At 41.5% G+C, this 24,290-nt stretch overlaps 1 protein-coding gene across 1 annotated transcript in view; it reads left to right on the top strand.

Annotated features, from left to right (window-relative positions):
• Window positions 1-20,961, top strand: part of grin3a (glutamate receptor, ionotropic, N-methyl-D-aspartate 3A) — a gene marked incomplete at both ends in the record, with an annotated part of 46,094 nt that extends 25,133 nt beyond the window's left edge. The window contains 8 exons of the mRNA XM_079234818.1: window positions 410-1,079; window positions 2,249-2,632; window positions 3,084-3,229; window positions 6,438-6,553; window positions 7,934-8,085; window positions 12,453-12,614; window positions 12,918-12,988; window positions 20,424-20,961. Of these exons, the coding sequence (XP_079090944.1) occupies window positions 410-1,079; window positions 2,249-2,632; window positions 3,084-3,229; window positions 6,438-6,553; window positions 7,934-8,085; window positions 12,453-12,614; window positions 12,918-12,988; window positions 20,424-20,961 (2,239 nt within the window). The remainder of the gene's footprint in view (window positions 1-409; window positions 1,080-2,248; window positions 2,633-3,083; window positions 3,230-6,437; window positions 6,554-7,933; window positions 8,086-12,452; window positions 12,615-12,917; window positions 12,989-20,423) is intronic.
• Window positions 20,962-24,290: the final 3,329 nt, after the last annotated feature.

The raw sequence follows: 24,290 nt of genomic DNA, 5'->3' as shown, positions 1-24,290 counted from the left end.
ATATGCAATTATAGTGCATAAAAATGCCTTTGACCAAAGGGCTGGAAAGATGGCCAAACCTGCTTCAGTGTGATGCCCCTAGAAATGTTCTCTACAATAATCCATTGAAAGTTATAGCATTTAACTCATTTAATAATAATACAATAAACAATAAACTGGCTTCCCTGTGCACTGTCCATGGTACTGAAACCGTTAAACGCAGTCTCACCAAACAAGGAAGGAAACACTACACTGTTATACTGTTTGTATCCATAGGCCAATTTAAACTTTCAAAAGACTAAAAATGATCTTTCCTCTAACTCCTCTTCTATCATCTTTCCTGCTCAACCTCCTTCCATCACTCTCCTCCCCCTATCTCCCTCTTTTTCCGTGTCATGTATTTTCTTCTTTCTCCCCTCATTCCCGTCAGATTTCTATCCAACACATCTTTTGAGGGCCAGACCGGTTTAATATCCAAAGACGCTCACAGCCAGAATGTCATCTCAGAGGCCCATCACTACATCTGGTCCCTCCAGCTGGACCCTTTAGGCCAGCCAACCTGGACCCGCCTGGGGCGCTGGCGCAAAGGGAAAGTTCTGATGGACCGGCGGGCTTGGCCAAGCCATCCGGGAACTGGGGCCGGAGGAGACTGGCGCCGATCTACACGGCTGCACATGCGGGTGGTGACGCTGGTGGAGCACCCGTTTGTATTTACCCGAGAAGTGGACGGGGACGGGTTGTGTCCCGCAGGCCAGCTGTGCCTCGACCCGCTCACCAATGAATCTTCGGTTTTGAAAGGATTTTTTAAGAACCTCTCAGGACGTAACAGTTCTGTTCCCACGGACCTAAAGAAGTGCTGTTATGGTTACTGCGTAGACCTGCTGGAGAAGCTGGCAGAGGACATGGGCTTCACTTTCGACCTCTACATCGTAGGCGACGGGAAGTACGGGGGGTTCAAGAATGGTCGCTGGACAGGATTGGTGGGGGATCTGCTCACTGGCGCTGCCCACCTGGCAGTGACATCTTTTAGCATTAATTCGGCCAGAAGCCAAGTCATTGACTTCACCTCGCCCTTCTTCTCCACCAGCTTGGGAATTCTGGTGAGTACTGCTCCCTCTTTTTTTCAGACAGAATGTTCTCTTTTTCCTTTGCACTTTTTTTATTTATCTCACTTCTGTTACTCTTTGGCCCATGCTTCTCCGCTCTCTGTCAATGACCTTACCTCAACCCTCTCCGCTTGGTATGCTGGTGGTCAGTATCAATATAGCAGAGTTTTATTACTTCCAGCCGCAGGTTATTGGATTCTAATGCACTTCCCCGTATGGGCTTGGGCTGCAGAGGGTGCAGCTTTTTGTGGTGACCCTATTACTACAATTACTATAGCTAGTTTCAGATGCTGACAGAAAGATGCCACTACAATGAAAGATGTTCTTTTTTTATATATATATATATATATATATATAGCAAATGTCTTCTCTACTATCCATTTTATTCTCCTGAACAGCAGTGTCTCAGACAACACCTTTACCAATAGATTTCCAGTTAATGTTTCAGTTCCTAGCTCAAATTGGTGAGACAAGGTTATGTTTAACCATTTAATGTCTGATGTCTAATGTTAACCCAACATAGATATTCCGTTTCCAGTCTTACCCCGACTTAATCCTCATGACCAATGCGTTTTTACTCCTAATTTGTCCAAATACTCACGCTTGGTCCGTGGCCCTAAGCTTCAAACTATGATGCTCTTGGTCCCCCTCCAGCATCAGCTTTGTCCCTAGAGTTACACCACAGACGGCGTATCAGTTTCCACTCACTACATGCATAGTGTCTTTTCAAAATAGTGTAGGATAGAAGGTTCGGTTTAAGCAACAAAACCACTTACTTAGGTTTAGGAAAAGCGTTCATGTGACTGAACAACTCGCATGACTGGTGACAAACCAGTCATGCGAGTCACATGACACATGACTAGTGACTCATGATTAACTACTGAAGTTTACTTTTAGTTGTGCACAGGACACAGCTGACGAAAGTCCTTTTTTGTTTGACCGATCCACCTTCCCACCCAGCCTACCTCACGCTTCATACTGGGTCAGTTGCTCTGAGCATCTGTGTCGGTATCAGGCGCTGTGGACACGAGTTGGGAGTGAGACCGGTTTGTCATGTTATATCACAAAAAAGCGACACTATGCAAGTTTACGTAAAGAGTGTTTTACTTTTCTTATATCATTTACTGTGCGAGGGCTTTTCTAATCCTGTCCCCTCCGCCCAGGTTCGTACTCGCGACACAGCTGCACCCATCGGTGCCTTCATGTGGCCGCTCCACTGGTCCATGTGGCTCGGCATCTTTGTCTCCCTCCACGTCACCGCTGTCTTCCTCACCCTGTACGAGTGGCACAGCCCGTTTGGTATGACGCCTCGTGGACGCAACCGCGACCGGGTGTTCTCCTTCTCCTCGGCGCTCAACGTGTGCTACGCCATTCTCTTCGGGAGAACGGTGGCCATCAAGCCGCCAAAGTGCTGGACGGGCCGCCTGCTGATGAACCTCTGGGCAATCTTCTGTCTGTTCTGCCTGTCCACCTACACCGCTAATCTAGCTGCCGTCATGGTCGGGGAGAAGACCTACGAACAACTGTCGGGGATACATGACCCAAAGGTCAGGAATGTGCAGCGCTGCAAATAACTTTCATGTGTTTGTTCAAGTTCAGGCTGTTGTGGACCTTCTCGTTTGAAATGTCCCTGATGTACATTTGATAAAAAGGCAGACTGCATTGGGTAGCTTTTTCTGAAGTCAGCAAATAGATTATTTAATTAAACCACCTTTGTTTGAGCAATCATCATATGCTAATTCAGGTTTTTGGTCAACGCACCAGATCTATGAATCACAAAGAGTGCAGGGACATTGAGATTCATAAAAGAGAAGAAAAGAAACAATCAGCATTTCAAAAGTTTCGCAAGCTCTCCTGCATCTGATATTTGAAAAAAAAAGAATTCAACTGAAAAAGAGAGAAGCAGCAGACTACTGTGAAAAACATCAATATTATTCATAATTTATGCTTTTTTTCTTTTTACGGCTAACATCTGGTTTCATTTATTCTTTCTTGCAGTTACACCATCCCTCTCAGGGATTCCGATTCGCCACGGTGAAAGAAAGCAGCGCGGAGGACTACCTCAAGAAGAGTTTCCCTGAGATGCACGAGTACATGAGAAGATACAACGTCCCGGCGACCCCAGATGGCATACGTCATCTCAAGTAAGACAACTAGTCGTCTTGCTGTCGTCTGATATCTAGTAACTATGGAACCAGGCATATCTCGCTGTCATCATCCCCTGGAAATCAACGTGTCCAAGGAAAGTCAAAATTCTCTCCAAAACAAACCCGCCTGTTTGCATTCAGATCCCACCCTCCTCCTTCCCCTGCCATCGCTGTCATCATAAGCTGCTTCGACATTCAACTGGCATCCCCGAGGAGCCAACGCAGAATATAGTGAGAGGAGGCAGCTGAATACAAGGCCCAGGCTGTGCAGAACACAATTTGAATGGATGAAACAAGATTTTTTTTTTGTTCTTCTTACTGAGCTTGTAAAATACTGATTAGCGGGTTCAAGGGGAAATGTCATCTTTAGAACATTACAACTGGGGAACATGACAGCAGACGAGTGTGCCGCAGTGCAAGTTTGAACACCCTGAGCATGGGGTTCACTCTCGAATTGACCGGGCATTACTTATCATTTGCATAATCATATAGTATGCCATATCACGTTGTAGTGCAACTCATCTTCCGTGTACTGCATTGACAGACTAAGCCCCATGTGGAGATTAAACTCAACATCCATGAATTGGTGCAAACAAAACTGATTTTGGGGTTTGCTGTGCTGACCTGTATACGCAGAACAAGTGTAGAAGATGCTGATCAGGTTGAAGTTGTTGCACAGATCAAGAAAACAAAAGCTGCAAAGCTGTTCTAGGGATTAACCCATCGTTAATTTTTGGAATAAAGACACTTTATTGATTTACAAGAAGAGTTTTTAAATTTCATTTTGGTTTTTACCTTAAATTGTGACCATATTTTCTTTATCATGGTATATATTTTGCACATTATTATAGTAGAGTCTCAGTCTTTCTCTCTGCCGTTTCATTGCCATTTCCCATCCATCCACCAGATACCCGTGGACTTTCCTCGTCACCTGCCTGTCCCGCCCATCTACACACCTGTTCCCACTTGTCCTTATCAGCCCTGCAGTTAGCTTCCCATCCTGCCTTCACACCTGTTTCCACTTGCCCTCATCAGTGCCCTCACCACTGTGACAAGTAGATACAACCCTGATGACGAAAAGCACATTGCTTGTGTAAATGTACTGAACTGTGCAGGTCTATTCTGAGTTATCTCCTGGTTCTCCTCCCCTCACACGGTCTTTCAGCTTGATGAGCATGTCTGTCAACTGGAATTGAAACACGCAACAACTGCTACACAATTAGTGTTCTGGGAAAGCGCACTGACTGGAGCATTATCAGACACCAGAATACTGCCTTCTGCTATTTTGGCTCGCTTATTAAAGTGGCAGAGATATTGGACATGCTGCTTTTATATACCGTGACACAGTCGCACAACACAAGCTCACACCGGAGAAACACATTAGAATGTTATTTTGCATGTGCTACGTTGTGATGTGAAAGCTGTTGCCTGATCTACCTCAGAGATCCCAAATGAATGGAAGTGCTGTGTCACATCATTTTGTGTTAAGTAAAGCCACACCGCAGAAATGTGCCCTGTCACTCGTGCAGGTTTCTATCATCCAGATGCAAATGCGTAATTTCTTTAAGCGTTACTGCAGGAAGATGATCCAGGGAGCCATCATCTTTTTAATTGCACTGGCTAGGTAATTGCTGGATGTCTAGTGCTCTGATCAAAAAATACATACCATGCATTACTATGCAGTCCTATGGTTGTAATACCAAGGACATAAGCTGCAACCTCATTCAACCTGTAATAATGAACAGCCAGCTTGTGGGTGGAAGATAGTTGAGGATTGCAAACGCTGTCCCCGATAACAAGCATAAAACAAAAAGAATATATAGAAAAAAAAGGCTTTGCAGCATTTCGATCCCAGGCTGTACCTGTCAGTAAAGAATTGATTCGTAAAAGCCTTGCTGTTGCAAATTAATATCTCAACTGTGTATAACAGACTTGGAGCGAGGGATCTGAGTAAATTGGCAGACAGACAGTTATTTTCCTGGAATGCGGCCAGTAAAAGTGTTGGAAAGACCACTGGCAAAAGGTTTAGAGGATTTGTTGACTCACTGACATCCCATGTTCAGCGATTGTGGTACACTGGCCTCTGAAAAGTTCTATAAAGAAAAGAAATCATACGCACAAGCTTTTTTTGTGCTTCAAGCAATGATTTATTGCACACAAAAAAAAATCTATTTATTCAACTTAACACTATTAAAAGAAGTGAAAGCATATATAAAGCTTACATCCAATACCTATCAAAACAGACAAAAAATAAACTTTTCTCATTCTTTACACTCGTGCTGTGAAGTCACAGGTGTGACATGAGGACAAAAAGAGAGAGAAAATGAGCCTCAGAGTATCAGTGCCGGAGTAAGATGACAAAGTAAGGTTCTTTTAAGTTGGCGTCTCAGGAGTTTTTTTTTTTTAAAGGTTAATTTTCCAGAGGGTTGTTTTAAAATGTCAATCCCAGAAAGTCTCAGAAGATGTGAGATTTGTTTTTGCGCTACGGTTACATCTGTCACCACAATGAATTTTTGACTGACTACGGATGAGTCCAGGTCCATCTATCTGGTTGTCGGTCCAGCGATCCGTCAAAAACATTTCAAATGCCACTGATCAGATTGTCAAAAAGCTGAAGGGCAAAATTCAGGTCAACACTCTTATCTTTTGTTGAATGAATGAGTGCTTGCTAGTGTGCAACGAAATGTTTAATTGGTACAGCATGTACGCCGAATAGTTGAATAGGGTAACAATTTGAACTAATAGATAGACCCATGAAAGTTCCCCAGTTTATTGCTCACATTAAAGCAATTACTTTTTTTGTGTTGCAAGTTTTCTGAAATTCAATACTTAAATATGCAGATGAGGCATGAATGCTAACTTTTGGTGAATGTAGGTCAAATGTACAGACGCAAATGGACAGAATAGTGAAATAAACACGTACATGTTTGCTTTGGATGTTTTCTTTCCACTAATCTGAATGAAGACATTGTGTTTTGTTGACAGCATTTGTGGGTGAAAACTGCCTAAAATCTCAAAATGGACCAATGCATGAAAAACAATGTTTTTTTAACTGTAGTGTCTCACCTTCAGTATTAAAGCTGAGCCTTCTCTATCTCAGTCAGGAACCCGTCATGGCACAAAATACACAAAAAGCATGAGATATTGTTGCAACATCTGCTCTTGGTTTGCCCTTCCAATGTAGCTCCTTGCTGTGTGTTCACAGGGCTGACCCTCAGAGACTGGATGCATTCATCATGGACAAAGCTCTGCTGGACTACGAGGTCTCCATAGATGCAGACTGTAAAACACTAACAGTGGGGAAACCCTTCGCTATAGAAGGTAACACATGGCTGCTTATTACAAGACAAATAACTTCCTTATTCAGGGTTAAAGGAAGTTTATTTTTACTATATTTTTGTGTTCCAATACACTTTCTAATTACCTGATAAACATGTAGTCCTTAGCCTAAGCCAAGGATCACAATATTAAAGTAAAGTAACTTGACTGCCTACGTTACTCCCAATAAATACAAAAATAATGCTGATATGTTGCTCTTTGTTTATTTCTAACGCAGAAAAGGGGAACAACGTCACAATACATTGCAAGTTCTGCCTTGATGAACTGGAAAGGGTGCAAACCGTTTTGCTTTGCGATAACTTTCATTCTACTGTAATGTTTTTTTTCTGCTTTACATCCCAAATTATGGCAAAATGTTCAACCAGTGTAAGCATTTGTTTTCACTAACTTTAGAGGCTATTGTGTCATAACGTTTGCCCACGTGTGCAGATATGCATGGTCGGTTAGGTCTATCTTTCTTCATTTGGAAGTGTATATTTAAATTGTAAACTGTAAACTTCCCATACTAATGTATCGGTCATCGAATTATGTCTTTTTTCTTGTAACGGGAATAGAAAACCGTCTTTTCTTCTCGTATCCTAATTGTGTAGTGTGGTCCACAAGCCTCTATTACACAAAATAGTACTTTATAAATATATGGGGCTTTCCCGTCTTTTTGATTATGGCTTAGATTGATAAGGAACATTTTCAGATTAAATGAGTCATTTGTCAGCACTGGAAAACAGTTACAGTAATCAGTAACCCCGATTAAAGCATCAGTATCGTCCTGAATGACTGCAGACAAACTGACCATGAGCATTTTAGGACGGCCTAGAATACAACAATATCAATGACTCAACCTTTGCACAGCAGTTAATCATCTTGCTTTCAACAGCTTAGGTCTACTGTCTACGGTTAATCTCTGGTCCACTTAGCAAGCTCCTTCCTCCCACTGTGAAGATGTTCCCATGGTGCTCGCTTCCATTACAGGCCACCACAGTCCCAGATTCCAGTGTTGTTGTTAATTACTTAATGCACCCTTAAGCTTCGAGGATACAATACAAATCAATCGGTGTACTTCCTACCAAGGCGAGGTACTTCTGTAATTGGCCGTTACTGAATTCGTCCCACTTCGCTGGCATGCAAAGAAATTCAGAGATTTACTCACAACGTTAAGTACCTGGTCTGTTTTAGAGTGATGATGGTGATTTCTGATAAGCCCTGGTAAAAAAAAAGATACAAGACTCCCTCCTGTCTGATCAGTTGTTATTCCCCTTACTCTGTGAAAGAATATAATGGCAACGCATGGAGGTGAAGTTAAAATAATGTTACTGCTGCGACAGGAGAATAAATTGCTGTGTGTGTGTGTGTGTCCATTGACAGGCTATGGCATCGGCCTCCCTCAGAACTCTCCACTCACCTCCAACATCTCAGAGCTTGTTAGTCAGTACAAGTCGGATGGCTTCATGGACATGCTGCATGACAAATGGTACAAGGTCGTGCCCTGCGGGAAGCGCAGCTTTGCCGTGACGGAGGTAGGAACCGAACCGCCTTTCCTATTCAACAACAGCAAATGTATTGTTTGGTAAGGTGACATTTAAGTACATGTTGAATGTTGCTGTATTGTGTCTTTCTATCTCCACACATGGATATTGCTAAAAAAACTAAAGGGTGTTTCAGTTGGTATCATAGCTTTAACTTCCTGCTAAGCATTCCAAAGACAAGAACAACCCTAAATCCCTAATCAATATTATTCTATGAACATTGTATCAGATGACTATTCATAATGTGAAAAGGGTCACTGAAAATTAGGAAACTCTGCAGTCTCCCTCAGCTCCACAGAGTTTTACCGTTTTGGTCGTCTTTCAGCTTATAGTTTGGGTTTTCCAGTCCACAACCTTTTTGTTTGATTTCCTCTTCTCAGCCAGCCCTGTTTCCTAAAATAAATATGGTCCCATACAAAAAAACTGCATTGTAAATTATGTTTCAGGGGAAACATATTTTGTTCTTAGGAAACTGTTTGCGCTTTGCCACAACAACTTTATAAGGAGATAACACGTCAGTGTTGTGTTTACAGCTTGTACTGCTGCCCCAAGAGTAAAATACATTATGTAACAAATTACACCCTGTAGAAAAGGAACCTATTCCCTTATCATAAAACTTGAAATAAAATAAAAACTCTGTTTAACTCTCTGGAATTGATCACAGTTTATGTCCACAATTTATTTGTATAGAAGTAGCCTTCTTGTCACTTTTTTCCTGTCCTTACCCAGACCTTTTATTTATTTATATCCTAATGTTCCCGGCTGTCAGAATAGCCTGCACCGCCTCCACGGACAGTAATGGCTCCTCACTAATTCAGAGCCCGGCCCCTGACCCTCCATCTGCTAACCGAGCCGTGTCGCCATAACTTCAGTCCCAAACTGCCCAGGCCCCTCGGCCCATTCTGTTCTGCTATTACGGAGCACTTAGCTCTGTTAGCAGCCCGTCCGTCTCTCCACCCAGCTGTGACTTTGGAATCCCCAAAAGAGGCTCCTCGCTCGGTGCTGACTGCACACTCACTATTATCGATCATGAATTAAAAACTAATTTGCCCCATCTTCCTCTTGTGTTTGTACTTTTTAAAATTATGTATTTATCTTGCATGCAAAGGCATACAACACTCTTGCAGGTTGCACGTTATGAAGTCTGATAAAGCAGCACTTGTGCTGTTGAACGACAGCATTACCCAAACACCTAAAACATCACTGTAAATTCCCGTCTTCTGAGTCTCTTAGCAGAAGCAGCACACTGCAGTGCAACAGATTCAGTGTCTCTGAGGTGAACCGTTTCCCACTGCGTAACCGCTAGACGAGTAACAGATGCTATCTTCGGCTGCAGACATTTAAATTGCTCCGGGTACATTTCATTTTGCAGCATCATGCCTCCACCTGCCTGCGCCGACAGCAGAGAGAGCTGCTTGACCAGTATTTCTGGCATCAAATAAGTGACTTAGAATATGTATAATTCAATTAATTCAACCGGAATTGTGTAGCATGCGTTGGCAAAGTTACAATGTGCTGTCAAAAAGAACACTGGACAACATCTAGAGGGATATTCCTGTGAAATAAGCAATATGAATTACTGACAAGGCTGGCTCAGTTTAGACCTGCTCAGCAATTCTTTTCTTTTTTTTGCAATCTATTATTCCGATGAATGGCTACTACACCGCAAACAGCAAGCATGGGATTCTGAAGAGATGAAAAATGTGATGGATTGGCTTCAGCGAAGGGCAGCCAAACTCTCTGGCACCCGTCCAGCTGCCTGTCACCCCGAAGAAGTTGATCCCATTTGAAGTAATAAAATCAATACCAATAAATGGCATATTATTCAATTACCTGACATTAAGACGGCCAAACTTAACATCACCCGGAAATAAATTGTGATCAAAGGGAGAAAAATTGTGAGCGTTATGTGTTTTATTGAAGTTATTCATCGATTTATTTTGCAGCAAATTAATGCAACTAACTCGTGCAATTTCTAAGTGGAGTTGGGAATTATAAGATCACTGTGAAAAATCATTGTTCCATATGGTTGCATGCGGCGAAAAGAGACGGGGAGTGTGTGTGTTGCCAAAACTTGGGAGAAGGGGCTTAAATGTGCTGATGGAAGCCAATAACTGTGAGTGTTGGAGCGGGTTGATGAACAATACCTTGCACTGCTTTTCACACACTGGAGCTAAGTATTAGATTAGATTAATCTCCTGTATCCTCGGTGAGCTTGTCTTGCTGTTAAAGGATAATACCGCTCTATTCTCTTTTTTTTCCTAAGTTGGAAATGTCTTCTCCAGCAGTCTAATGTGACACCGACTACTGTCTGCACCGCCTGACTTCCTCAGAATCATCGGCTCCCGCTCCCAATTGACAATACAGCCAGCTCGCCAAGTCACAATATTGCAATGACGAATTTAATCCATCATACTTTTACGCATACTTTTTTTTTTTTTAACCAGCGTGACTTTATAATGCAATCATTGCAGCCGCTGCTGTATCACAAGCTGCGCCATACTCAGCAGTAAAAAAGATTCAGAGAACGTACTTCTGCCGGAACTGCAACACGCGCTTAATTAAGAAAAGTGTGATATCCCAATAGGAGATGCCACACTTGCAGGCCCAAGATACATTTCTAAGAGGCTTCTCTATGGTGACGCATTCAGAATAGAATGAGTGCCAATTAAGATGTGAGGGGGAAACGTTTGATATCCCCGTAAGACGATGTGAGGGGTTTTCTCAGGAGCAGGATCTTAGGAAAATCAGGACATCTAACAATGATTTAAAATGAATCTACTGCTATATTTTTCCAGCACAGGTAACTAAGCGGAGGTTATATCTTAATCCAAATTTCCATTTTTCTTTAAAAGGCAAAGCTGGATTTAGTATTGTATGCAGGCATTGCAATTGTCACTTTAGTGACTTTGTAATGCTGTTGCTTGTTCAGTTATCACTTCCCCCACTACCTCATGGTGTTGTTTACTTCGGATAGGATTAAAAACCGAGTTGAAAGCAAACCGGAGCAATATTCTCCCCTCGCATTTTTGGGTTGAGACGTTGCAGTGTTTTAAAGTCAAGTTATGGGAAAAATAATTCATGATGCAATACATCTGGCAGTGCAGCGTTTTGTCTATGCGAGCTGTTTTTAATGGAATTTTTTAAAGAATGGTAGCCAATAGCTCCTGGGAGGTCGGCCAAACCTGCTGTAATAGAGACAGTATAGGAGACTTCTGACTGTGGTGAATGCATAAACAGGTTCACACATTTGATGTGAAATAATGGCAAAAAATAAATGAATTACACCAATGCTATCATTAAAGTGTTAGCCGGGGAAACAATTTTGCAAACACAAACCAAAAGCTAGTGGCACGACCGCTCCTGAATGCAACATCTGCTTGTTTGAGGAAACGATGCTTACATGTGCGCAGTTTTAGCAATTTTCAAAATGTTCCCAATTTTCTCAATTCACTTGTAAACAATACAAACAGAAAACAGGTAAAAGGGTGGTAGCTGGCAAATGGCAACATACAAATATGTTCACTTAATAGCCATTACAAGTCAACGTCATTATCATGATGAATTCCCGACTGTTTTGTACGATATGTCTTGCATTTGTATGAAATGGCTTGCATAAGACACATACACAGGAATTTCAAGATAAAGGGTTTGATCAATAATTCAATGTTTAAAGGGGACATGTGTTTTCTAACTTTCTAGCTCATATTTCTATTTTAGTTACTAGAACATGTTTACATTATTTAATGTTCCAAAAACACATTAATTATGTCTGAAACACTCTATACATGTTTAAAATTTAATTTGCTATCCAAAGCATAAGTTCAGCAGCAAACAACCATTTGCTATGTAAACGGTGAAGCAATGTCTCCCTGATCAAAGAATGAAGTCACGTTCCTTCTTGTATTCCGAGCTTCTCCTTTCTTTGTTGGCATGGTTGCCAGGTTTGGGCTTTTGGTGCACGTTCGTGCATGTGAGGGTCACCGCTCTGCACTGCGCTCATAATGGATTAATGCTGATTACAGAAACATAGCGCCCATCCTCCGTCAGGCCCTGGTGTAAACACTGTTAGCACCGTTGTTTGCACTGTTAGCGCTGTTCGCACCGTTAGTTGCTCCCAATCCTGTATCTTGTACCTTTTTAAGTTGTGTTGTTATTTGGCTACTTTGCCACTAAAGACACAACCCAAAGGGCTTCGTGTCATTGTACTTCCCAGAGAGAATTTTTCAGACAACCACTACTCCATCAGAAGCACCATCTTTACATCCCTGATCTCTTTTTATCCGCGTCTCCTTCTACCTTCTTTCCACCCCTCCACTTCCCACCTCTCTCGCTCACTATCCCCTTTGTCTCTCCAGACGCTGCAGATGGGCATAAAGCATTTCTCCGGCCTGTTTGTGATGCTCTGTGTGGGTGTGGCCTTATCCCTACTGACCACATTACTGGAACACATTGTGTACAAGCTGGTGATCCCGAGGGTCAAGGAGCCACGCTTCAGATACTGGCTGCACACAAGTCAGGTACTGAACTCGCACACAAATACACACATGTGCAATACGTCATGAGCCGGAAAGGAACCATATTACAATCACTGGAAGAAGAATTATTCTCATTATTTAAGTGAGCGAGGGAAAGTAGCCGTTACAGAATGTAAAAATGTTCATATCTATTTCAAGGTGATATATTTTCTTATTACTTATCTCTCCTTTTTTCTCACGGACACACATATACAAAACACACAAAGCATCTATGTAGGACAATATACAACAGAAAAATCGCAGTAACTGATGCATGTGACAGTTAATGTGTTGCTTGTTTTCCAGAGATTACACCGGGCCCTCAACTCAGTCTTCATTGATGACAAACTGCAGACTGTTACCAAGCCAGAGAAGAGGTAATGTCCCCATCATTGAAGGCTGGGCTTAATACAATTTCAGTTCAATTGAATGAATCCATCGCTGAGATATATTGAAAATATAATAAGATGTTTTTTTTGAGGGGATTGAACTGAATATGAACTGAACCCAGCTGTGTTGTGATTATTTATGACCCATTTAGTACATTTAGTTTTGACTGAGGATGCAAGGACACATCAGGAACCGGCTCGCCACTGACAGTTGGTGGGTCATCCTTCAATCACGAGGTTTTATCCTCTGCGCCTTCTGTTCGCTTGTATCCTTGACAGAGGACCGCTGCTCCTAATGCGTATGATGGGTTGAATGCAGAAGTTGAATTTCGTGCATGTTTGAGACGTAAAATAAAGGCATGGGTAAGGGGCGGGCCATGCCCTGTAACTGTGATTGGCGCTGCTGTTTTAGAGCTACGAGACCAGTGATGGGGCTGGGCCCCCATTCAAAGCAGTCTAGAACCGGGCCTGTTCTGCAGACAGGTGCCGTTAAACCACTTGTTCACCTCCACCAAACATAAAAACTGTTTTCTTGAGTATTTATCTTTTTAGAATTCCCAGTGTTTCCATTTTTTTTATACTCGAATAAAATGTGTTGTGTGTACTTTGACTCCTTATAGAGTGGTATCAAATCACTGCATACTATACAACATGTACAAACTGCAATGTATTTTCCCCGATTTGCATAACATGACTACATTACAGACTGCACACAAACAAAGAAAATCACGCAGATTTAAGAAAGATGCCATGCTGGATTCAGGGGTATCACTAGAATATATGACATATATGATATATATGTTGCAACCCTTTTAAACACAAAGCCAATTTTCCAAACTTCAACAGCACATTGGCTAAATAATGATGCTGAGATTAAATGACATCAATTAACATCCAAGTGGCAGTTAAGGGGCGCATAATTAATCAGAAACTATATGAATTGTCAGTCTGTTGGAAGCTAATTATCAGAAAGTGAAATTGAGGAAATAAGCTCACGCTGACATCACAGAGTATTGTTTGGCGTGGGTGAGAGAGGGAGCTTTAGTAAATCATGAAAGCTTCTTTTTGGTCAGTTTAAACGTCTTTTCAAATGTTGCACTATTGCGATTTGGGTTTATTTGACTAATCTGGACAGCCATTCTGACACCACTACAGTGCGTGTGTCAAAGTGTAGTCTCTTTTTGTTCACATTTGGTCACATTGCCATGTCACTTGAGAGCTTACTTAAGGCAAATACATTTTGAAATGAATAACTCTTTGCAATGCCTCTGTCGGGAGATAAAAAACACAGCCCTCAAGCTTTTGCTGAGCAAAAGGCTTCCATTTCCTCTTTCTCTGTCTGATTCTGCTGTACTCTATTTCACACCTATCCCCACTTAGCAGCACACGCAGAGGGCACTCTCAGGTGGAGCACTCCAAGTGGGGATTAAATACACATAATAATTATGGAGCCAAGGCCATGTGAGGGATGCCTGTGGTAATGAGGATAGATTACCTGCTGCATAATCATTCTCATTCCATCAAGTTATTCTGCATCGTGCCTGCACCCTGTCTAAAAGTCAGAAGTTATTACCGTCATTTTGTCAGCGTTGTGCAGAAACATGGTGTGTCATAAATGTCTCTTTTGCAAGCACCATACGGAGGATCTTCCAATTCAAGTGTATGAGATGATGTGCCGTAAATGGCTGCAGCTGGGGGTCAGTCACATGAAAATAAACGTGCTGCATATGCACCTGTTTCATCGGCATAATAAGAAGGAGGCATTGTGGGACCATAAGGAGCATATGGGCGATTACATTGGCTTAAAACGACTACTTAGGATGGAACCATAACGTAATTAATTTCCTACCTGCGCTAATAAGGATGTGGAAAAGCCCAAAGGCATCAGAGAAGTGTCTGAGAGGATGAGGAGTGGTGTGTCTAATACCACAAAACACTCTCCGATGTCCAATTAAGATCTTGTGATGATGTATCAAACCCGGTGTTAAGGTTTTGAAGCGCTATAGAAAAGACCTTTAACTGACACTAAAACAAGATAATTTCTCACTTCTAAGTTCAGTTACATATCAGCTGCTATATTGTCTTTGATTGAAATATGGGATCATTGCTCCCACTGTTTACACTTGTCAACTTAATATTTCTGTTAGCATTGCTGGCATTCAATTTTAAAGCAATTTAGCTGATGGCCTTAGGTCCATTTTCAAATACTTTTGTTTTTATGTTGGTGTTTTCGTAAGCTAACATATTCAAAGCCATGTCTGTGTTGATGTGGAAACGGTTTGTATTGTGCTTGTGATTTCTCACTTCTGAGGGCACTTACAATTTCTCTCAAGAGTCCACATTTCCGTGCCACCAGAGCAACTCTGCAGTGCCGAATTAATTGGGCAGGGATAGGGCGACCTCGTGTCAGTCCTGCTGTGTAATGCTTAGTATCGCACACCAATCACCCCCATTTTGAAAGAATTGCAATCACAACATTTAAGAACTACCCGTCTCCCGCAAGAAGACTTAATTCAGCGATCACGTCTTCACCCTCCACACGGGTGAGGGAGCTGTACTGACCTGCTGGTGGGGAATTCAATATTTTGTTCAAGGACATTCAGCAGGGCGCATGTCTTTCTGCTGCACCTGTGTCCTGCTCGTCCTTAGTCGCTGTGCTACCAGCTGACAGATATCTGCACTGACAGATGTTCTGGGAAATACTGATCAGTGGTGAAATATTCCATTCTAATTCCACAGCGTAAAGAACTGCTGCAGGAAAACACACAAGCTGTCCTCCTTCAGAAGCTGCTGCACTGGTTGACGGGAGAAGTAGTATCAGTAAAAGTATCTAGATTCTGTATGTGTGTCTAACAACTCTGGGGCTACAGTAGGTTGCAAGGACATGTGTAAAAGCACGGCTCAAGGAGAAAATCAACTTGGATGAAAATGTAAATGAAATACTGGACACATTTTAATGAGTAGGAGCGACCAGATTATTTATTATTTGGAGGAATCTGAGAACTAGTGTGGAGGAGGAGGGGTCTGGCCTGAGCAGGAGTAGCTCAGCACACAGCAGTTGTGAAAACTAAATGGCCTCTCTGTGAATGATGAAGAACAATTGTCTGACTTTCAGTTGTGTGTTCAGGCGCCTTGGCTTCATCGTGCACACACAATGTGAAACAAAGAGCTCTATTTGCTGTCGAGTTAGAAATGGAGACGGCCTCTGATGTCACGGTGTTAAACACACTACGCCAGCACTGTGCACAGTTCCCTGTCGGACCTTGAGATCATTATTTCTTGTTGGAATCTCTACCAGGCAAATCCTTTTTTTAATTTTATTAAATTCTGATGTTTAAGTATTTTCTGGTGAAACGATGTGAGCTCAGTCTCATGGTATCATTCATATGATGTGGAAGTTGAAAGAGCGCCTCTCCCACATAGTAGTGTCACATGGACGTCGACATGTTCAGTAAATCAAATAAAAGGCTGGATGGAAGATAAACAATCAGGAACAGGGCTTTTTAGTTATGACTAGAGGTTCTAGTAATAATAAGAATCCTCTTTATTTGCGTTTCACTTTTCAGAGTAGCCACAAAGTGCTTCCAAATAGAATAAATCAAACAGGAATACAAGAAAAACACTGAACGCAAAGCAAAAAGAATATGAAAAAAATCTAAGATGTATTAAAGAAGCATAACCATGTGTGAGGTCATCAGACGGCTGTGATTATATGAAGACAATGTTAACCACATTGCTAAATATTCTCTCTCCTATTGCAGCCATGATGCAAGCACATCTTGTTGTCAAAAGGTGCACACACCACTTTGAGCTCAGGTTCCTTTTTATATTCTTACATTTTCATCCTTTAGCTTAAGGTCTCTTTAGAAGTCAGGAGTATCTCATTAGATTCTACTTGTCACTTTTTTTATTACCTATGAAAACACCTTTGATTCAGAGAGTTCTTTAGTTAGGCTTTAATTCATATGAAGTGAATCTTACTTCTCTGCTACTCAAATTAAAATATGGTTACTTCTGTGGTGCAAAATGTGTGAAAAGTTTATTTTTGACAGGGAGCAGAGCAAAAATGACACTTAATTGGTCTTTTTACATTTATTGACTTGTGTTCTCATGTTCAGTGATCAAAAGCAAAGAGTGATCTTAGGGGATTAAATTATGCTTACAGTTTATCTTCATAAAAAATGTCATTGCTATTGCCATAAATATACCATATGAATACTGCTACAATTGCTACTTTGCCAGTGGTATTATTATAATATTCTGTTATAATGCTTTAAAATGTCCCTGTTTAATTTGTTTGAATAAGTGGTCACGATGTGACTTATGACCACTTGGGTAGCAATTAACTCACCACTGACTTACCAAAACATTATTTTATTAAAAAATAAATCCTGTAAAGAGGATTATGTGCAAACCAAAAGCTACATATTTCCATAATAACTACATATTTTAAATAATCTGGACAGAAACTAGGTATGCCTCCAGCAAAACATTTTAATTTGGTGTTGAAGCATAAAAGCAAGGACACAAACTGGTATTTTCTCTCAACACGACTCCAGCCTTGTGTAGTATCCAATTACGTAGTGCAGATACCACTTTCTTTCTGCCTTCTTCCTGTCAAGTCCCGACTTGATGTTGCAGGTGTTTTTCACGGCCAGTGCAATCAAAGGAATTGATATGTAACCAAGGACAACCATGGCTGGCTGTTTTTATAAGCTTGTGGAACTTTAAAGCCTCAATGAAATAGCTTTGAGATCAAATTTTCTCTCTTCATTTTGAAGTTTTCTTGAAAGGATGTGTCATTTGTGACATGTGTTTAAGCCACGATGCAACATGACACAATTGATGTTGCATCAAACTGACGCCTCACGCCTCCAAGTCATGGTGCTGCTGCTGGTGCTCGTTAGCTAAAAGAAGAGGTGCACCTCCAGGCTGTATGGAAGAGGCTTTATTGTAGAGGCTGTATGGAAGAGGCTTTATTGTAGAGGCTGTACGGAAGATGCTGTATGGAAGAGGTTTTATTAAAGATGCTGTATGGAAGATGCTGTATGGAAGAGGCTTTATTAAAGATGCTGTATGGAAGAGGCTTTATGGAAGAGGCTTTATGGAAGATGCTGTATGGAAGAGGCTTTATTAAAGATGCTGTATGGAAGAGGCTTTATTGAAGATGCTGTATGGAAGATGCTGTATGGAAGAGGCTTTATTGAAGATGCTGTATGGAAGAGGCTTTATTAAAGATGCTGTATGGAAGAGGCTTTATTGAAGATGCTGTATGGAAGATGCTGTATGGAAGAGGCTTTATTGAAGATGCTGTATGGAAGAGGCTTTATTGAAGAGGCTGTATGGAAGAGGCTTTATTGAAGACGCTGTATGGAAGACGCTGTATGGAAGAGGCTTTATTGAAGATGCTGTATGGAAGATGCTGTATGGAAGAGGCTTCATTGAAGATATTGTATGGAAGAGGCTTTATTGAAGAGGCTGTATGGAAGAAGCTGTATGGAAGAGGCTTTATTGAAGAGGCTGTATGGAAGACGCTGTATGGAAGAGGCTTTATTGAAGACGCTGTATGGAAGAGGCTTTATTGAAGACGCTGTATGGAAGAGGCTTTATTAAAGATGCTGTATGGAAGAGGCTTTATTAAAGATGCTGTATGGAAGATGCCGTATTGAAGACGCTGTATGGAAGAGGCTGTATGGAAGAGGCTTTATTGAAGACGCTGTATGGAAGATGCTGTATGGAAGAGGCTGTATGGAAGAGGCTTTATTGAAGACGCTGTATGGAAGAGCCTTTATTGAAGACGCTGTATGGAAGAGGCTTTATTGAAGACGCTGTATGGAAGAGGCTTTATTGAAGACGCTGTATGGAAGAGGCCGTATTGAAGATGCTGTATGGAAGAGCCTTTATTGAAGACGCTGTATGGAAGAGGCTTTATTGAAGACGCTGTATGGAAGAGGCCGTATTGAAGATGCTGTATGGAAGAGGCTTTATTGAAGACGCTGTATGGAAGAGGCTTTATTGAAGACGCTGTATGGAAGAGGCTTTATTGAAGACGCTGTATGGAAGATGCTGTATGGAAGAGGCTGTATGGAAGAGCCTTTATTGAAGACGCTGTATGGAAGAGGCTTTATTGAAGACGCTGTATGGAAGAGGCTTTATTGAAGACGCTGTATGGAAGAGGCTTTATTGAAGACGCTGTATGGAAGAGGCTTTATTGAAGACGCTGTATGGAAGAGGCTTTATTGAAGACGCTGTATGGAAGAGGCGATATGGAAGAGGCTGTGAGAACGCGTTAGTGGATTGTTGGGGTCAATCCACTGATTAATACACGAGGAGTGGACTGTAGCAATACAAAATCACCAATCATATGGAAGTGGAGAATTTTAATAATATTAATAATAATACATTGTATTTGTATGGCACTTGAAAGGGTACTCAAAGGCACTTTCCATGTTAAAATCAGAAACAATAAAAGCAATACAAATATAAACAAGGCAGATAGATGACATTCATCATCAAACCTATTCAGATTATGTTAACCAGAAATTACTTGGATTCTGATTAAATAAGAGTAAAACCTTGTTTATACCCACAAGAGACAGGGTGGCGCAGGCCTCCGAAACACGAAGGGGTGTACAACTAAATATTCTGTAAAGAAGATAGACGTCAACATCGGATACCGAGCAAACCACCATGGCCCAAACATGCCACTCCTCAATGCCGAGGAGGATTTGAGATTACTGGTAGCTGTAAATTCATATAAAATATGCATGGTCATCCTTAATGCCTTTTAAAATTCCTGGGAAAATTATTCCAAATTTTGGAACAACAAATATATTATAATTTTAAAAAGGTTGAACGGTTAAATATTCTGTTAAGTATTTGATAAGCCTGCAAGATATGTTCTCAAATGGAAATTTCAAAGATCTCCTGTTTTTAAAGCATTTAATACAAATTATTCACAGTCCTATAAAAAAATCCAGAGGCATAACGTGTAAGGCATAGTCAAAATGCATTCAATGTTTTACCTCTTACCATAATGGGACATTTTCGGAGACCACTTGTACTGTGCTCTTGGCAGAGGTGTAGCCTCTCAGAATCTTGACGTGAGCCTCTTACACAATAATGTCTGGAAATTTTCCATACAGCAGTTTTGGGAAATCAGTCTTCATATTATATCTTTATATTCTTGATCAAGATATGGTTCTTCCTATATTGCAAAGTGTCATACAACATGCATATAATTATACTGTACGTGCAGCCGCAATTAAGTGTCAGCATCATCCGCGTGTCTTGGGGAGAGCGACACAACCTGAGCCACATAGGATTCAGCCTGGAAATATGGATCAGATGATACACCATCTCCCACATTGGCATTCTTCCGTAAACAACCTGATATGTCTCTATGTATCTGTCTTATCTCCAGGTGCAATGAGGGAAACAACCAGTCAGCATGTTGGAATCCTGCAGTGTCCTCTCACTGCAACAGGCGCAGGGTCCTTCCACAAGAGATGCAGAATGACCTGGAGCGCCCGTCCTGCCAGGAGCTTTCTTCACCACCATCCCCATCTTCCTTGCCTCATCCCCACTCTCTTCCCCTAATGGAGAAACACCCGCCCATAGTGACCAACTCTAATGGTCGCACTGACCTGTTAGGGCGGGGGTTGGGCCCAGTCCTGGGCCCAGGGCAGGGGTGCTCCGGGCAGGGCCTGACACGCTTGGGGGTGGGCGGCCCACTGGTGCAGGAGCTGTCAGAACTGGAAGGTCAAATCCTCGTAATCAAGCAGCAGTTGCAGACAGCTATGAGGAGGAAGCGAGAGCTAGAACAGTTCCAATCAGAAAACCAGCAAGCAAACCAGACTGCATCCAGTCAGCCCAGTACGCACCAGTCTAACCAGTTTGTTCCGTATACCCAGCCCCACCAGCAGACTAACCAACACACAAACACACTCCCGGAGTTCTGAAGTTGTTCTGGTTAGACGTGGGACTTGTTTCCACAAGCTCCTGTCTCGGTGAAGGAAAAGAATGAGTTTTGGAGCTGGAATCTTCAAAGTTTTTTGAGTGTTGAATCCTTCTCTTAGGCTCAGGAGTTGAACGTTGGACTGAAACGTTCTCCAGGGAACCGATCCTGCTCTATAACTCCAGTAGAACATTTCCTGACTTCTGGGAATATGAGATTCCCTTTCGGCGAGAGGTATCGGACAGAGGTGAAACAGGGACCCTGAACCAAATCTGTTCTCACTCGTTTGTTTCTGTTACTGAGGCGGTGTGCAAACCTTCCTCTTCCTAACCTCCCTTCCCCCATTTTCTTCACCTCACTTATCCCTTCATTTTTTTTTACATTAATGTCCATTCCTCCTCCCCTTCCTCTTGTCCCTCTCTTCCCTTTCCCTCGGTGCCTCGTCTCCTCAATGGTACAGATGTGCTTGCCATGATGAAAAGCTTGAGCATAGATATGAAGACTGGTACTTAAGCTTAGTGAGCGAATTCACCCGAGTCGTATGTTGAGACTCGTTGGGAGTGTAAATGACCTGAAGTTGAACCCATCCTTAAATCTTTAAGTTCAGTCGTTAAGGCCTTGTGCTGAAACCTTGTATCTTTGAGGGGAAAGAAAAGAAATACACCTGCTTATGATTGGTTGATTTTACCCTGGATGGCCGAAGGTTTCTAGCCATTGACGATGCATTTGATGTGGCTTAGGTCATGGTTTTCTTGTGCGTCTTTTTAAAGGGTTGGTGGCACCGTTAAGCGTAAAGAACAGACAAAAAAAGATATAAAGCTTCAGCAAAACACCTCTATATTCTACAAGAAATCTGGTTGGCATCTTGTGGTGGATCATACGACAAGATCTTATTTTAGGGATCACTGTATAATGTTGCCCTGCACTTCACCGATGCATTTCTATTTCCTTAAAGAAAGCTGCACCTACGAGTCATCGGTTAACTTGTCGTAGTTTGACTTGTGGTCCGAGTGTTTTTTTCATCTTCATATTAGATTCGCAGGAAAACATAAAATGGTAATAAATCCAAGAGTCTTCAGCCTTTTCAGTCAGGGACCTTTTTACACAGCCTCTTTGGATCATACCGCTCTTCTTGCAATCTCTGGACACAACAAACACAGAACTACCATGCAATTATTCGTACAAGGCCATGGTTGAATACTAAATGTAAACATGAACATAGACCACTTATCAAACTCTGACATTTTAAATTGATAATGATGATCAGTCACAACTGACTTCTGTTTGCGTTTGGATGTGTTCTGTTATTAAAAACGTACCTCTCCTCTTTGTACTTCATTTGATTGAAACTTTTTTTGTCAAACTACCTTATACATCATTATAAAATGTCCAATACATATTAGAAAGTAGAATGTACGATAAAAAGGTCTTTTGGCATTATGCATATTTACATGTGAGTAAATAAGCCTCCATAACCTAGAAACTGTTTCAATGGTCCATTTTCCCATTTTATTCAAGGACTTTAGGGTTGTGCTTTCACATAGTAAGTAAATACTGGACAGAACAATGGCTGACATCCACGGCAAACCAATCCAGCTGTTCAGTGAGGATGTATTTTGCTGGAATATATATATATATATATATATATATATATATATATATATATATATATATATATATATATGTGTGTGTGTGTGTGTGTGGGTTACCAAGTTAGCCATTGAGATTCACCTCCAGATGCTCATTTCCTCCCATCTAAATTGTTTCTATTATGGTTTAAAAAACACCCTGCAGCTGTAATCACATAACCAACCTTTTGCTTCCCGCCTTGTAACGTTATTTGGTCGTTGCACTATTCTTCACACATATTGCTAGGGGACAGCAATTTAGGCAAGAAGGCATACTCAGAATAGCCAAGGATGACATTTTAAAAACACACAGCATGGTCAAATACTGCCACACACACACATATACCAACACACACACACACACACACACACACACACACACACACAGCTGCTATCTATTTAGCCAGTGTGTCTGCAGGGTAAGCGCAGGCTGTCACAGCTGAAATGAATACCTGACAGAGCAAAAGAGCAAGTGCACTGGCTGAGCCGTCAGCTCCCTTTGTGTGCGTACGCCTCGCTTAGCGGTGACATAAACATCACTGCCGTCGCTGCAGTCGTAACAGGATGAATCAACAGAAAACCTAAATCAGATCCTGGTTTTAGCATATATAAGCTCACTCCAATACTTGTCTGAATAGCATGTGGGATTTTGGACAGGTGTGTGGTGTAGTGTGAAGAGAAACATGGATTGACTTTTGGGGGGCCTGTCTTTACATAGGTTTTTCTGAAACTTATTCCCATAATTGTCCTCAGAGGCAATACTACGAGGCATCAAGCGTTGCCTTTGAAATCACACACACTAGTTCACAAAATAAATGTCAGCTGTTTGTTTTGTTCATGAAGAACCCTGAAGGTGTTCTAGTCCTACCAGAAAGTCTCCATTTTTATAAACTCATCACATGCTTGATTACATACCTGAAGAGCATTTCAAGTATGAATGTTTTCTCCTCCTGAACTGAGCCTCCGGGGAAGCGTCCACCTCTCCACTTTGTACTGCCCACAGCACACTCTACATGTACCCTTCAGATATATAGAGGTAGGGTCACACACCCTGAGAATATGCCATTCAGAAAACAGAAACACCGATACACAGTGCTTGTAAATTATGTTAATGTGGCCATAGCTTTAGGCTGTAAATGAGTCATGCTTTAGGTTAGATGTGTAGGCCAAATGGAAGTATGGAAAACAAATGTCTAAATATTCAAACAAATACAAGGGCAGACATGTTTTCCACTTATTCCAGTAAGACTGATGGAGTCCTACTCGCTGCCTCAATAGTGTTGTATGTAACTTTGGAAAATGGAATTTAGGCAATGATTTGTTTATGACAAGAAAAAGACACCACGTTAATTTCAATACTCTGACATACAATGAAAAAGACAAGAGAACACATTGTTGCTACTGACTATTTAATTTGTGGTCAAACGAAGAAAAAATATATATGTAGCATTTCAAATGAAACACTTTTTTTGTTCTTAAAGTAAAAAAACGTTTATAATCACAATGATAATGAGTATAATTGAAATCATGAATATCTATAAAACATCTTGACCTCTCTCTTCATGCTAGGCGTATCTTCCAATGGGAAATGGAGTCACAACATTGCATCACAATCCACTGGTGGGTCGGGGGGAGGGGGGCGGGAGGTGCCTCAAGGAGGAAAAGTGAAGCAGGAGTCATTCTGGTTTCCAATAAAAAGGCTAGC

The sequence above is a fragment of the Taurulus bubalis genome, assembly GCF_910589615.1.
Source record: "Taurulus bubalis genome assembly, chromosome: 19".
NCBI classification, from domain to species: domain Eukaryota; kingdom Metazoa; phylum Chordata; class Actinopteri; order Perciformes; family Cottidae; genus Taurulus; species Taurulus bubalis.
This window is presented reverse-complemented; position numbering and strand designations above follow the sequence as displayed.